General features: G+C 41.5%; 1 protein-coding gene across 1 annotated transcript in view; it reads left to right on the forward strand.

Moving 5' to 3' along the window:
* Nucleotides 1-17,514, forward strand: part of LOC117508713 (2-oxoisovalerate dehydrogenase subunit alpha, mitochondrial-like) — a 43,450-nt gene extending 25,936 nt beyond the window's left edge. The window contains 1 exon segment of the mRNA XM_034168529.1: nt 16,881-17,514. Coding sequence (XP_034024420.1) covers nt 16,881-17,223 — 343 coding nt within the window. The 3' untranslated portion in view covers nt 17,224-17,514.

Consider the following 17,514-nt stretch of genomic DNA (forward strand, 5'->3'; position numbering starts at 1 on the left):
GTTAGCGGTGTTTGTTATGATATTTGTTATGGGCTATGATTGATATAGGAACAAAAGAGTTTCTATATCTACTCAGTCTGCAGTGAGGGACTCTGAAACGCTGGCCCGATGGTAGCGACTCATATTGCGTGTGCAGAACATGGGAGGGGTCAGAAAGAATTCTGTCTGCTTGCTTCATCACGCACTGATCAAAAATTGACTGAGGATTGTTATACTGTTTCAGACCGATGATTTTCATTGCTGTGAGGACAAGGTAGTTTAATTTTGATCTTAGGGACACAGGAAGGTTCCCAAACCAAGTGGTCATGCCATCTCTTAGAATGCTTTCCAGAACTACCTGATAAAACAGTAACATAATTTTTTGGTCGACTCCATGAAAACGCAAACTCCGCAGAAAATAGAGCTGTTGATTCAAGCGGGAACATAACCAGTCAACACGAGTATTCCATGTAAGGGAGCTGTCTATACAGACACCAAGGTATTTGTACGATTGTGCCTGTGTGATTGGTTGCTGGTGTATAATTACAGGGTTGTGATTGCCAACTAACTTTGGATCAAAAATGACTTCCTCTGTCTTTTTAACATTTAAAGTAAGGTAACTGGAATCACACCACTCAACAAACTGCCTTACTTCTGAATGATAGATATTCAAATCATCATTCTGTTGAAGCGAGCACAGAAGTGCTGAGTCGTCTGAATATTTGAAAATATAGTTCCCAGGGTGCTTGGCTGAACACTCATTAGTATATAAAGTAAAAAAGGACAGGTGAGCTCACACTTCCCTGCGGTGCTCCAGTACTAATGTCTTTGATTTGGGACAGGCTAGAATTTACCTTAACCTGCTGTGTTCTATTTGTCAAAAACGTGTAAAACCACTGTATAAGTGATGGGTTGAGATCCAACACTTTACGTTTCTGAATTAATAAGTATGGCTGAAGCGTATTAAAGGCGGAGCTGAAGTCAATAAAAAGTAATCGGGCATATGATGACTTATCATCAAGATGTTTTAAAATAAGATGCATGATGGTGGAAATTGCATCATCTGTGCATCGCCCTCATCTGTACGCAAATTGAAATGGATCTAATTTGCCATCTACATCTGTTTTCAGCCTGCTCACAATGTATTTCTCAAAACATTTCATCACAACTGATGTCAATGCTATAGGCCTAAAATCATTGTTTTCACTGGGGTTTGCCTTCTCGGGCACCGGGATGATCATAGAACGTTTCCACAGGGCAGAGACTGTGTGGGTGTCTATAGACTCTTGAAAAACAGGACACCAAGCTGCAGTAAGCTGTGCAAATGTTTTTAACAAAAATGGTGAAATCCCATCTGGCCCTGCAGCCTTTTTTAACGGAGCATGCCGAAGGAGACGTTCAACCTGTTGTGGATCAATCCACAGTCTATGTGATGCATTATCAGAGGGGGGTAGGGAGTCCAGCTCCTTGTTACCCTTTTCAGAGAAATCATGTGTCTCAAATCTCAAATAAAAATCATTTAAATCATTAGCCATTTTGGAGTCATCAGGTGATATAAAGTGCTTTTTATAAGGGTTCATGTTTGTGATAGCCTTCATAGAATCCCAGATTCTCTTGGTGTCTGAAGTACTAAAATTAAGTTCTAAAAGCTCTTTCTGTTTTCTCCTTGCTACACGCAGTTGCTGATTAAGTTCTTTTTGTGCTGATATCAGTGCAGCCTTATGAGTTTTAAAAACAATTTTCTTTCTATTAATACAGTCTTTGATTTGCTTAGTAATTAAGGGTTTGTTATTTGGATATATATAACAACATCCTTTTTTATGACAATACTTTCAATACAGAAATGAATATAGTCTGTAATTGCCTCTGTTGCAGAGTCAAGGTCCTGGCTGTGAAATGTATTCCAGTCTGTACTGAGAAAACAGCCTTTTAGAGTCTCAATACTGTCATTAGACCATAGTGTTACCCGTTTTGTCTTTAGCTTAGAGCTCTTTAATACAGTCCTATATGAAGATAATAAATTAACAGTGCTATGGTCCGAGTTGGCTACAGGGGGCCTCAAGGTGGCAGTATAGGCATTTTTAACATTTCTGTAGCATTTGTCTAATATGCTGTTATTTCGTGTAGCACATCTCACATATTGTTCATAATCCGGTAGCAGTAGTTCCAATTTACAGTGATTGAAGTCACCCAGAATAAAAACCGGCGCACCCGGTGTATGTAAGACACGCAGCCGTTGCTGCATTCATGCTGGGGGGGACGTATGCTGCACACAGGATAATATTCCCAAACTCCTTAGGTAAATTCCAAGGCCTCAAGGATAAGCAAAGGAGTTCAGCGTCAGGAGTACATACCATTGCTCTCACCGTAACCTGTCGACACCATTTGTCATTCACGTAAACCCCAGTGCCTCCGCCTCTGCTCTTCCCTGAGGCTGATGTTCTGTCCGCCCGAAAAAGTGAAAATCCATCCACTTCAACCAGGGAATCCACGATGTCCGAATGCAACCAGGTCTCAGTAAACACCATAACGCTTGCTTCGCGGTACTCATACTAGGCTTTGGCGTTAATCCGAAGTTCGGCGATTTTGTGCTGCAGTGACCTTATGTTAGACAGGATCATTGACGGCAAGGGTGACTTGTATCGGCGCCGGCGAGCCCGCTGTCTGACGCCTCCTCTGCGGCATCTCCTCCGTTGGTGTCCGCCTGTGAACTGGGCTCTAATTTCCTCAGGCAGGTCTGGGGCAGCGGAGATATTTGAGCACTGCAGGGACAGAAGGATATCTCTCGTGTATGTATCGTGGTCACTGTAGGATGCAAGTCTGCAGTCAGTTTTCTTGTCGCTTGTTGGATTTATGTGGAGATGCATGCATAGTCTGGTGGACTCAGGTGACGTAGACAGGTAGGAACTCCTTCGGAAAATCAGCAAAGGTTGTATTATGCTGAGTTTACACTTAACGACATGTCACGAATACCACAATTTCTTGGCTGCTGATCACAAATGTGGTGATTTGAGGCAGAGGCATCAGGTGTCCTCAGGAACTGTTACAACCTGTTAAAATGCGTTACGATTAATGGCACGTGTTGCTGGCGAATTATCAGGAATCATTACGCACGGTCAAGAATAATGCTCTGCGCTGTTCTGCGCTATTACGCGTAACCGTGCATTGTTACGTTTTGTCACGTTGTGACTGAGGTAAATTTTCTCCACACACAGACCCATATTCATCCATATCATAGTCAACAATTGTGACTGTTCCAGTTTGCTCCTAAAAATCTTGATTAATCCACTGCAGAATAACTTTGTGACTGCATGCTTCGTTGGGCTCTGTACCATGGAGTGGCGCACTGAGGAGGAGGAGATGGAGCGAGCCAGACGTGTGTTCTCACGCGGCTCCAGCCAGGCACATGCAGCAGGTGGAACACCTGCAGGAGTGTGCTGAGCATTGGAACAAAACCTTTTGCCAACTTGGCTTCACTGTCCTTCTTCAGCATACTGCAACAATGACATTGAATGCAGTGCAGCAGCAATGACACTGAATGCGGTGAAGCAGGGTTTAATTGTACGCACGTCAAAGAAGAACGCTGTCACGCTCTATTAAGGATCACCACGAATCAAGACTGATCAACACGCTCGGTTGTGACCTCCACGACATGTGGCAATATGAGGGTGGTGTGTGACATTCGTGGAAGATTTTTGACAGCCAAGTAGAAGTGTTGTGGTGACATGCTCACCACAACAATAGGTATAAAACATTCCACTTAACAGAATAAGTAGATAATTGGGCACCATAGTCTTGTTTGAGGGTGGGCGCTAAAGAGTTAAAATATGGAGCATATGATGCAATAATCCTACATCCGAGGACAGCCCTCATATGTCCCCCTCAGAAACATGGCACTTTCTCTGAGTTTTTGGGCAATTTACACAGCAAACAAAGTGAAAATGTAAAAAAAAAATGAAGATACAGCAGAGAATAGACGTGTTGTGTTTTGTTTATGACCCAGATCTCAAACATGTCAAGGCAATTGTGCAGGTGAGAGAACACAACTACTCTATCAAGATGTGTAGGCTAAAACGTACCAACACAACCTCTCCCATTTGCCTCGTCTTCCCTTCTCCACTGATAACAGAAAAAACTCCACTTTTGTGACCACTTCTGTGATTGCTTCCGAAAACAAAACGTACACCATTTTTCTGTTAAAAGTGATGCTGTGTTTTTGCAGGCTGTCCCCAGAAGTGGTCAAATCCCGCCATATCACGCAGGGGTTCAAACGAGACTGCAGTGCCCCATTATTTATCATTGCCGTTTTCTCAGAATCCTTGCTCCTGTGACATCACTGCACTGCTGTCTTTATTAAGATAACATCAGTCCTCATGAAATTTGAGCAGCGAACATAAAGTGGGCTCATTTTTATTGCAAAATTGCAGGAGGAGGTACAGATTGCAGGGCTTGTTGCTGTAGTCAGAAGCTGCTCACAGGTGTCTTTTGATAGGTTTTGACACCAGTGGGGATACACATCTGTTTCTACCAGGAGATAATTATTACTAATTATGTAATTATTAAATCGAGAAAATAAAGAACATACGTGAATGAGGTTGCATGCTGTGACCGCAGTAATATTTCCTGTTTACAGTTCTCCTGCTCAACCACTAGATGCTGTGCGTATGCACGGTCAGAGAGAATTTTCCACACTTTGTCTAGAAATATTAATACATATCATGCATTTAAGCGCAAATCGGTGTGTATGAACTGTTGCTAAATAAGGCCCCTGGAGTCTAATACGGGCATCCTAAAAATGCATCATCATTTCTTGAAGGGTAAGAAACTACAGTAGATCAACAAACACAGATCTACACAGTCCTGATCAAAAGTATTTGCTGTTGGGGTTTGATCTGTGGCCAGGGATTTTTTGAGTTGTCCTGTGTGTTTTTGTGAGTCTTGTCACCTGTGTGCCTCCCGGTTGGATGTAATCAGTTGTGGGCACAGTTCTGCTAATCTGCTTACCGCTAATTAACAAAGCTAACTTTTTTGTTAGTTGATTAGCTTTTCAGCTGACTTTAACTCACTGATATCTTTTTGTGGGCATAGTGAATAAAGCTTAACAGTTAAAAACATTTGTAAAGCCTGAAATCACACATTTTAGTTTCTGCCCGTTATGTGTTTTGTAGCAGACAGACAGCTGTAAGAGGTAGAGCTCAGTCCTCTACCTGCAGAGGAGAGCTGGCTACCAGAAACAAAAGAGAAGAAAAAGGAGAATTTATTTTCACAGCCATACGATCATGCAGACGTGTCAGAGGAGTCATGCACAGCAAGGCAGTTTTGACTTATTGTTGAAATTTTAAACAGACTAATTCCAGACAGGTTATCGAAATTAACATCACTTCTGTCGTTTTTACAAAGTGAAAATATCAGCTAGTTTTAAAGTAATGCATTAATTTTGAAGGTTTCAACGTTTACAGACAAAAATGCCAAAAGGCATGGGAAAATGGAGCTTCCTGTCATCAGTGGTTGGTCGGTTTATTAAAAACTAAGACACAAGTTACTGTAACGTGTGTGTTAGTTTTTTACAAATAAATCTGTATTTGTAAATATGGCATTTTTTCATTTGTAAATTAAAAAAAAAAGACAATTTGAAAACTGAAATTTCTGTTTAACTGTGATTCAGCACATAGCAAATGTGTGGCAATTGGTATTTACACTCCCATCCAGCAGATAGCAGTGTTCATTGCAGTGAATACCAATTGTCACACATTTGCTATACATGCTGAATCACATTTAAACAGAATTTTCATGTTATGGTAAGGTGATGGACTTAAACGCTGGGAGCAAGGAACAGAACTGATTGTGAATGGAAAGAGATTTATTTATAGTAAACACATGAACAGTGCTGCGCTGGCTCGATGGCCTGCTGAGCCAAGACAGGGCCCACTTGTAGCGGTGGAAATCTGGAAGCTGCAGTGCACAAACAGACAGACTTGGGAGTCTGGGAACAAGCAGGAATTCTGGAGCATTTGGGAACTGGATCAGGAGCCAGGTGAGCGTACAGAGCTGTGGACGGGAACTGGGAGAATGGAGGAGAACAGAGGTGAGGGCTTGCACTCGTAACACTGAAGCCTTTAACAACAAGCAGTTCACTGTAGGCTTAAACCAGGAATGTTCATAGGTCCAGAAATAAAGTTTACTTTCAAGGAAACAAGATTTGCTGTTCAGGAATCGTTCGCAGTTCATGAATTATCTTCAGAAGGTAGGTGCTGAGCGTCTTGTGATGCAGTTCCAATTAAGCAGGACTTGACTTTAGAAACAACTTGGAAAGTTCTTAGCTGTCCTGCATCAGAGCTCATACAGTTCTTGGATTTATTTCTTGGAAACCCTTCTTGGATACAGTTCTTAGTCATGGACAGTCACAAACAGGAACTTAACTGAAGCTCTGTAGCTGAGAGCCAGAGAGTTCCAAAGTGACGTCATGCAGAGAGTGGCATGTGAGCCATGCAGGAAAGTCTGGAAACACCAAACACATCAACAAGCTCTAATGCGGGAATTAGAAGTGGCCAGGTTACCTTGAAATGAGCTGAGGAAAGCCCAGATGTCAGAGCGCTTGGAAGAGAGTCATGCTTGAAACAGAGCCATGGATGAATCTGATGCCAGTGGAAAATGAGGCCCAAGACCACCTGTGGGGAATCCATCCGACGCTTCCAGATCAAATCCTCCACCTCCCAGGAAAGCGTGCCCACAACCATTGGGGGGGATGAGGCAGATGGTCACCAGTGGGATGGAGATCGAACTGTCCTGAAAAAAAAATGACCGGGAACCAAACTGGCCAAAAACCAGTGACCACCTGGCAAGTCGGGAGAAGAGACGTCTAGCGGATAGGAACTCTTAGAGGTTACTGAGGCGTCCGGAAAAACTGTCCTGTTTAGGGGAATGGATAATTTTGAGGAACGGAGGAAAAGCACTACAGCACACATCAGCCAGTGTCTTAACTCAGCAGGACCCCCTAACAAACATACACATTGGGGCTAATTTAGCCCTGCTGAGCTCCATAGGCTCAACGGCAGGGGGAGCAAGGGAGTCGGAGATGGGAATATCCATGGAACGTGGGACAGGCGGGCGTGTATGGGGAGGAGTCCGAGTGGAGGCGGTTGGTCTGTCCCTATAATTTTTTTCTCTGCATCTCTCTCGCAAACGGCAGTCCAAGCGGATTACCAGTGAAATTAGTCAAAATCTTCAGGTACATCACGAACCACTAATTATTCTTTAAGCAGATTATTGAGACCCCTGATGAAAATGCCAAATTCAAACCCAATTCCACCGCGAGAATGCGGAAATCGATCAAAAACTCCGCAGTGCTTCGATGCTCCTTACGGAGAGAGAAAAGAAGCAGAGCAGCGGAATGAGCTTTCATCGGATGATCAAAAACCAGGTGGAGTTCATGGGAGAACTCGAATACATGTTAAGGACTGACAACTCGTTGCTACAGAGAGCTGTAGCTCATGCTCGTATGTCACCTCGGAGCAGAGTCATCACATAAGCAACACGATTACTTTTGGAGAAGAACTGCCATGGTTTTTGGGAAAAAAACGAGAGAGCACTGCATCAAATAGGCTGCGCATGTATCAGTACTAACAGAATACGGTTCAGGATGAGTGATCAACAGTTCAGGTGATTCAGCAACTGACGCGGGGGAAGAAACAGACTGCACAGGAGGAGGTGGGGCAGAAGCTGAGGAGGTGACGAGTTCTGAGAATTGATCAGTGATCTGTGTGAGTTGATCTGCGAGTTATGTAATGCGAGTGTCTGAGTGAGTGACCTGAGCTGCTAACTGAGTAAAACAAGTGTCGGCATGATTAACCTGGGCTGTGAGGCTCCAGACCTGGGCTTTGAAGGAATCCATGGATATCTGTATTTCTCCTAGGAATTTCTCAGTTTTAAAATTGCCCTTTTTTTAACAAATGGAAAAAATGACATATTTACAAATACAGATTTATTTGTAAAACCAACACACGTTACAATAACTTGTCTGTTGTTTTTTATAAACTGACAATCACTGATGACAGGAAGCTCCTTTTTCCCATAATGTCTTTTGGCATGTGTGCCTGTAAACGCTAAAACCTTTAAAATTAGTGCATTACTTTAAAACTAAAACATATAGCTGATATTTTCACTTTGTAAAAATGACAGAAGTGACGTTAATTTCGATAACTTGTCCGGAATTAGTTTGTTTAAAATTTCAACCATAAGTCAAAACTGCCTTAATGTGCATGACTCCTCCGACACGTCTGCATGACCGTATGGCTGTGAAAATAATTGATCTTTTTTCCCCTCTCTCTCTCTCTCTTTCCTTCTTTTCTTACTTTCTGGTCATCAGGTCTCTTTTGCTGAGAGAAGGCTGATCTTAGACAGAAGCACTGGCTCGTTGTTGTTTGTGATTACCTTTGAATTTAGTCAGAAGTGTTAATAGCTTTCAGTGTACTGAGTCGATACTAAAAGTTATCGGTTTAGCTTTTAGCTGTAACTCCCGCTAAATTTTTTAAGGGTTTATCAGTTTCGCTTTACAAAAGTTAACTTTTCAGTTAGCGGCTCATTAACAGTTATCAAAGCTAACTTTTTGGTTAGCTGTGCCCACCACTGGATGTGATTGTGTGAGCACACATGTCTGCCCCCGTGTTCCACCGCTGTGTCTTCACCTGTCAGTCGTGTTGTGTCCTCCTGTGCGTTTTTGGTTCTCCTGAGTTCTATGTTGGTTGGTCATCTGTGAGTGTGTGTCTGTCCCTCATGGTCTGTGTGAGAGTACGTGTGTGTAGTTTAGTCTGTTGTGGATGAATGTTGGAATGAGTGTACGAGTCTGTCTGTCATATGCGAGTGTGTATGGGCCCGCCTCCTCTTGCTGTCACTTGTGTGGTCAGTGGTGTGTGTGAAGGTGTGCCTTTCTGTGAGTCCTTGTCATTGTCAATGTATGTATCACCCGTCCGGTCCCAGTGCATGTGTGTGGAAACGAGTGCATGTGGGTGAATGCAAGTGGGTGTATGTGTGATCCTCCGTGGGCCCCTCCCGAATTATATTTCAGTATGATTCGGTTTGCATGTTTCATATGTCTCCTGTCTATTGTGCGTGTGGGTGCATGTGCCTTTCCCCCTTCATTGTCCTCCTGTTCTGCAGCTGCATGCGGTTGTCTTGGTTACGCCTGACAGCTGCACGTGGCATCTGTTAGTCTGAATTGCCAAGGGTCCCGCCTCTCATGATCTATGTTTCCCCATTGTTGGTGTCATTCATTTCCACCCTGGGTTTATTGCCTTTCTCTTGCTTATCTGTTGTTTCTCCTTCATGTGTTTTTCTGTTAAGTTGAGCTGTCACGGTTTTATTTCCATGTATGCTCTGGGTTGTTCTCATGTTTTCTCTCCACTGTTGATTTGTATTGATTCAGTTCTCATGTGCTGTGTTTGTTCCACTCTTGAATTGTTACTCCTGTGTTCATTAGTTCAGTTTGCTTTTAAGCCACACCTTTGTTTGTTCAGTTGCCGGTCATTTGTTGCTGATTCAGTTCTTGCATCCAGTCACTCCCATTGTCCGACCGCGTCCACTGTGCTGCAAGTTCCTCCTCACTGTCACTTTTGGATGGTTGTTTTTGGTTAATGTCTCCTTGTACTGTTTTGGATTTTGCCACTTTGGAGAATTTTGTCTCACTTGTTCACTTGGGATCATTAAACACCTTTGTTTTGCACTTAACCCTTTCATGTCTGGCTGTGTGCATCCTGGGGTCCACCCCTTCAAGCCTCAGGGGTTCTAAAGCATAACAATTTTCATCCCTTCCATAATTTTCAAGCATATCATTCTGAATATCTTAAGGAACGGATGCAAAAGCTGATTTGGTGTGATAGGAAACATTAATAAAATGTCCAGAGTTACTGAATACAATGAAATGCTTTCGTATAGACAAATAAAAAATACAGATGTCAGTTGTATGTATGCTGGACACAGTTATCTAGATCTGTTTGAGGAATTTAAATGAGTTGCTCAAACATACAAAACAAATGACTCACATGTGTCAGTTGGACAATGCAATGATCTGCATGGGGGGGGGGGGGGATTATTTCCAGTTTGTACAGAGACGGAGAAAAGGCTATTGTCTGAGAGTATCAGAAATAGTGCTATGAAAAACCCTAAAACTTCCAAAGGCTACAAGATAATTACAGTTTGTAATCGTTTCAAGAATTTTTACAGTTGTTTCCAGGACACTGCTCTAAGAAGAAACTTAGTGAGAGACGTCTATGAAGGTTGATGCAGACTGTAGTGGGGGGAGGTGGTGACATGAAGAAAGCTGGAAGTATCAAAGGAATAATGAAATCCAGTGATTACCAAAGCATTATTAGAGTAAAATAGTAATAGAGTAATAGTAATAGTAATAGAGTAAAATAAAAGTCTCTTGCAAACTTGGAGCTTAAATGTATAGCGGTGGAAGAGTGGTAGAAAGTACCAGTAGACTGGTGCAAGAAGCTTCTAGATGGCTGCAAGGAACCTAGAGGGTGTCAGTGTTGTCAAAGGTTATGCAAAGAAACAGTGAATTGCACCAATACCTGTGTCTAGAGCCCATTTCATCTTTATTTTTTATTTTGTTGTATGAAAGCACTTGTTCTTGTGTTCTTCAATAATTGCAAATGTTTGAAATATTTAGATGCAAAATTGGTGTCTCTGTGTCTTTAGCTCATTGTCTGCTTGCTGCGGCTGGTTGTGGAGACTTTTTGCTTGTTTGGAGTATTTTATTATAAATACCTGGAATATGGCTTGCTGTGTGGTGAAACGTCCTCACGGATCAGATGTTGCTGTTGCAGTATTTGCGCTGAGTGAAACTCTCATTGGATTTAATGTTGTATGCTAATGATGTTAGCACTTTTATCAACTGTTGGTAGCTTCATCCATTAGCTCCACTTAATGTATGATTACTGAGAAAATATGCAGCTAATAACTCTTATTGTCCGCAACAAAGTAAAGCGTGAGGAGAACCACCGCACAGTCCACAAAATGATCTAATAAACACCCGCACGCAGGATCAGACTCCATGAGAGAGGCGTATTCAGGCGTCTTTTGTCAAATGTAGAGTCACGCACGCTACACCACTTTATACATTTAGTTCATCATTTAGCTTCTGTGAACATGGCGCCGTACAGAACTTAGCCCAGACACTGGTTTCATTTGGGCTTTAATGGGTCTCAATAAAAAAAACAATGTGTGACACCACTCAGGCTCTGTCCATTAGTCTATATGTGCAGTCTATGGAGAAAAATCTATAATAGCCACACGTTTAGTGAAACATAGTTGGACGTCTTTGATCTCTGAGTTGTTTCAGCACTTGTCCAAGAGGCTTCTTTAGTCTGAAGTAACATCGTGAAGGGCAAAAATTAACTCCTGTTGCTTTCACTGCTAACAGCATGTACAAAAAGATAGTTTCCAGGCCATATTGTTGGGTGGATCCCACCTCGAATGGATCAAGAGTACAGCCACAACAATTCATGATAACAGCAGTGTGTTTCAGTATTGATTCTTTCAAGTTAAAGAAAAGTCACTGAAAGGGGTAAAATGACAAAGGTGATCAACGTGTGTGCAGTACACTGCTGCAATTTCCGTACCTACAGTCAACAACACACACAAATACACAGTGTTAAGAGGGTGAGGAAATTTAGTACACAATTATTCCCTCAGTTGGTGACAGGGTAGGGCTTAGACAAAAAAAAAAATGTACGTAGATGAGTGGGTGAGGTTGATCCATGAAGTCGTTGGTGTGGCTTTGTACTTCACTCGTCATTGTAGGATTTAAGGTTTTGATTTTTGGGCCAGTGATTGTTTTCTTCTCCACACCTTGCTTTTTTTTCTCTGAACATGCACACTTTGTGCAGCAGATAACCGAGGTCTTGTTTTAAGTGGTAGTACAACCACCAAATTTGAAGAAGAAAAACAACAACAAAAGAAAAGCTCACAGGTCACCCACTTTACAGCACCCTTGGCATGTTGAAGTAAAGTTGCTTGAGTTGGGGAATGTATAGTGAGTGTCCATATTTGGATTCTGTGCAGTTAAAAATGTATGATTTCAATTCAAATTTATTTATATAGCACATTTAAAACAGCTGCAGCTGACCAAAGTGCTTCACAATAATAGCAATACAAAAGTGTAAAATATTAAAGGAAAAAAAATTAAAAATAAATAAATAATCTAAAAATATAGAGCAAAATAGCAGAGCAAAGCATACACCACTTAGCCAGTGTTGAAAGCCAGGGAGAAGAGATGGGTTTTCAGTCTGGACTTAAACTGTCCCACAGACTCTGAGGACCTGACAGTCAGCGGAAGATCGTTCCAGAGTCGTGGCGCTGCAACAGAAAAGGCTCTATCACCTCTGGATTTAAGCCTGGCTTTAGGAACAGCCAGGAGAAGCTGGTCAGCTGACCTCAGAGCCCTACGTGGAGTGTACGGCTGCAAGAGCTCACTCAGATACATTGGGCCTATACAGTGCAGACACTTAAAAACAATCAGCAAAACTTTATATTTAACACGAAAACCGACAGGGAGCCAGTGTAAGGTGCAGAGCACAGGGGTGATGTGCTCATGCTTCTTTGTTTTAGTCAAAAGGTGGGCTGCAGCATTCTGTACACTCTGCCGGCGCTGTAGCGCTGGTCCAGCCCAACATAGAGAGCATTACAATAATCCAGACGTGACGTTATAAATGCATGGATGGCTCTTTCAAAATCAACTTGAGTAAAATAAGATTGAATCTTGGAAAGAGTCCTCAGCTGAAAAAAGCCGGCCCTGATGACAGAGCTGATGTGCTTATCAAATCTGAACAATGGGTCAACTATCACCCCTAGATTTTTTACAAAAGGGCGGCAAAAAGTGGACAGAGGACCAGTAACACTATCTTGTCCTTGCAGAGGGTTACTTTGCCCGAACACTAAAATCTCAGTTTTATTTTATTAAGATTCAGAAAATTAGCTCTCATCCAGACTTGTACATCATTTAAACAGTCCTGTAGTATTTTTACAGCAGCCTGGGTATCACACGAAATTACAGGAAGGAAAATCTGAATGTCGTCTGCAAAACAATGAAAACAGACTTTGTGCTTTTTAAAAACAGACCCAAGAGGGATCATGTACAAAGCAAAGAGAAGTGGTGCTAAAATTGAACCCTGGGGCACACCATATTTAAGAGGAGACACAGAGGAAGGAGTACTGTCCTACATTAACAGAAAAACTTCTGTTGGAAAGATAGGACCGAAACCAATTTAGCACTGAACCCTTAATACCTATGTGCATCTCGAGGCGAGTCACAAGGACACTGTGGTCCACTGTATCAAAGGCTGCAGATAAATCTAAAAGCAGAAGAACTGCAGAGTTCCCAGCATCAACAGTTAAAAGAAGGTCATTAAAAACTTTTAAAAGGGCTGTTTCAGTACTGTGTCTTAATTTAAAACCAGATTGAAACTTCTCCCCTATTTCATTAAGATCCAGATAAGCCTGCAATTGGTCATAAACAGCTTTCTCTAAGACTTTAGACACAAATGGCAATTTAGAGATCGGTCTATAGTTGGACATTTGGGTCAAGCTGATTAACAATTTTAGTCAGCTCACAAATAGATACAGGATTAAAACAATCAAAAACAGCATGACACATGGATGGATCTGCTGACTCCACCTCAAATACAGGAGATGATCTAAGATCAGAGATTTTTGATGTTAAGGTCATCAATATTAGGTAATTCTGTGCATATTCATCACAGAAAGAAGAATGTTTGTGCTAAGCATTGTAGCTATCTTGTAAAATGGCTGCCACATAGAAAATTTGAGCTGCCCAGGGGCATTTCTTAAAGAGTAATGTCTATGAAGTATTTTTGTTTTGTTTTTTATTTTTGTTTTTTGTTTTTTACACATTTGGTGTTTGTGCCACTATTTGATAGTAAGTCCCTTCGGCTGCTCCCTTTTTTGCTCTCGGGGTCACCACAGCAAGTCCAAAGCGGAGCTGCATATTGAATTGGCACAAGTTTTACACCGGATGCCCTTCCTGACGCAGCTCCACATTAGATGGAGAAATATTTGATGTGGTTTGTAGCAAAGGATTTACACCGATGTACTGTTTTATCCATATTTGGTAACACAACATGTAACTAATACAGCAATGCATTTGTACTAATGAGGAAATGGTTCCTCAAAAAATGGGTTCATATTGGTTTCATGGTAGGTTTCATTTCTCATTTATCTCTCTGGACAGATCTGTTTTGTGGCTGCCTTTATGAAAAGGAAGTTTATACTCACGAATGTCGGTGGGAAATTATGAGTGCAATCATCTACTTATACACACAGTAATGTGATGCTGTTTACAGAACTTTGCAGTTATTTAAATTATTTTGAGGCTTCCTTTAAACCGGTCTGAAAAGTTTTACCTAACTGCCTCATTTCCAATGACAACCCCAACAACAAAACTGTGATCACGGGCTGTTTTTCATTATAAGTGCCATATTAAAGCTGTGCAAACAATGTTATGTAGCATACTTTATTCCTACATACAACCCCAGTTCCAATGAAGTTGGGACATTGTGTAAAATGTAAATAAAAACAGAATACAATGATTTGCAAACCCTCTTCAACATATATTCAATTGAATACACCACAAAGACAAGATATTTAATGTTCAAACTGATAAACTTTATTGTTTTTGTGCAAATAATTGCTCAATTTGAAATTGATGCCTGCAACACATTTCAAAAAAGTTGGGACAGGGCAACAAAAGACTGGGAAAGCTGATGAATCCTCAAAGAACACCTGTTTGGAAACAGGTGAGTGTCATGATAGGGTCCAAATTTCAGATGGACTGCATGTTGTGCTTTTCTATCACACTCACATACTGTATGGACACACACGTATTAGGAACTGCCCATCTGTACATATAGTAATTTGCTAATGGGCACTTTATGGTAGTAATGAGGTTCAGCCTTACTGTTTTTTGCCTTCCCCACCCAAAGTGTTCTTTCTGATTAAGGGATGTAACCTGTGGCCAGCTTCACTGAGTGAAACGTCCTACCACATATTTGTTCCATCCACCCACTAAACAAACTAATTCTAATTAGTTCAACTCTTCAAGCAAGTAGATGAGCTGTTCAATGACATCACCTGTTTTAGGGGCACAAGTAGACGCAATACGTGGTAGGTCTTTTACTCAGTGAAGCCGGATTTCCTCACCTCAACCTGTGGCCACAAGACCACTTTTCTAACCTTTAGAGGCTGCTACAGATAATGCACAACTTTATTTTAAATGTAGTCATTCATTTATTTTCTATATCAGCTTGTTCCAGTTGAGGGTCAGGGTGGCTGGAGCCTATCCCAGCAGTCATAAGGCTTGAGGAAGGGTACACCCTGGACAGGACGCCGGTCTATCGCAGGGCCACCAACGATAGACACACAAACACTTTCAGTGGTGATGGTCTAGTGGGTAAGGCATTGGGCTTGAGACCAGAAGATCCTCGGTTCAAATCCCAAACTGACTGGAAAATCGCTAAGGGCCCTTAGGCAAAGGCATTTGATTCCCTATTGCTCGCGATGCGCTTTGAGCATCTGATGCACATGGAAAAGCGCTATATAGATGTAGTGCATTTACCATCAGTCATGTATTAATCTAATCTAAATCCCTAACAAGTAAAAATTTAAGTAAGACATAAGCGCTTGTTTTTAGATAAATACAGCCTTAAACTCCTAAGTAAAGGGGTTTTGGAAACATTTGTTTGGAGTGATATCTGCGATTAAACATGCTTAATACTAATTAAAAAAAAAAAATCTCTAATGGGTTTTCACCGCTAGTTTTATGACCTTATTTCAGACAACATTGTGAATTTTTGCTTGTTCCATTAGCAGATTTTTTTTTTTTTACCTTGTAACAAGAAAAAATATAATGCAATGCTAAAATACCCTTGGCCGTATGAGCTTTGTATTCTTTATCATTTGCAGTTGTTTAAGTAATTATTAAGATCCTGTTGTCTTACATACAGTTTGTGCATGTTCAGTGAAACCCCTCTATTAATCAGTCAATCAAAAACAATATTTACATTTATTTTAACAGCGTCTGCAGGAGGCTTTGCGTGTATGTGTGTGTGTGTACATGAGCTTTTGACAAAAGCGGAAGTTATGCAAATCAAGGAATATTTGTAGATCACCCTCTGTGCATTTGCTGGTATTGAGACCAATTTGACTCCATAGGAAGTTAGCTTGGAGTTAGGAGAAGTTAGTGTGCACGCTAATGCCGTAAAATTTATCAAGTTACAAAAAGAGCGTTTTCAGTTTTGGAAGTGTTTATTTCTCGCTATCTTTTACATAATATATGACAAAGAGGATATATTTACACACAAACAAAACCGAGTTTTGCAGCTAGCTACCAGCCTGTGACGTCACCATGCTAACATCCACAAAATAAGTTGAGGTGTTATTAGGTTCCAAAAACGGCATTTTCGGTTTTAGAAGTGTTTATTTCTCGCTAGCTTTTACATAATATATGAGAGACATGCATATAAACACAAAGCGGTTTTGAAGAGACCAGCCACTGACATCACAGTGCAGTTCTAATCTGATTGGCTGTCTCCCCCCCCCCCCCCCCCCCCCCACCACCACTCAAAAACAAAGCAGAACAGATTCAAATAGAATGTGACTTTTTAACCTCTTAAAATACCTCCTTAAAATATGTCAAGGTTAGCCATCTTTGAACTTCTCCAAGCTCTGTGTCCCAAGAATGTACATGTAGGTTCGATATTTTTAGAAATTAGATAAATGTACATGGTACGATAAAGTGGTATTGTAGTGTAAATGCAGAGGACAAATTAAATTTTTTGTATGTACATTGGCAATGAAGGTCCTTCTTCTGTTCTGTCATTCTTTAGAATTGGCCACCACAGCACCAGCGATGACAGTTCAGCTTACCGCTCAGTGGACGAGGTCAACTACTGGGACAAGCAGGACCATCCGATCTCCAGGCTGAGGCATTACATGACGGCCCGTGGCTGGTGGAGCGAGGACGATGAAAGGAGCTGGAGGAAGCAGTCCCGCAAAACAGTGATGGAGGCTTTTGAGAGAGCTGAGAAGCGCAAGAAGCCGAAACCAGACCTGCTCTTCACTGATGTGTATGATGAGATGATACCCAGCCTGACCAAGCAGCAGGAATCCCTGAAGAGACACGTGCAACAGTACAAAGAGCATTACCCGCTCGACCTGTACGAAACATAAAGCGTGCAAAGAACAGATGTAGGAGCAAGCAAGTGTTGATCTGGAAACTGTTGCACACCTTTTACTGTACGCATCAAATCTAGTTTTGATCGGTACCCATTTCAACATTACTAAGGACAGTGGGGTTTGTAGCTCTTTTTACATTTAATCTTCTTCAAACATCTGGGTTTGGTGCCTTATGTCAACAAGTCCCACAAATACAACAGTCATCTAGGTTCTTTTTACCCATACAAGTATGACCAAATTACTCAGACATGATCTGTAACACTGAGCAATAAATGGTGGTTTTCA

This window comes from Thalassophryne amazonica, chromosome 4 (genome assembly GCF_902500255.1).
Source record: "Thalassophryne amazonica chromosome 4, fThaAma1.1, whole genome shotgun sequence".
Classification (NCBI taxonomy): Eukaryota; Metazoa; Chordata; class Actinopteri; order Batrachoidiformes; family Batrachoididae; genus Thalassophryne; species Thalassophryne amazonica.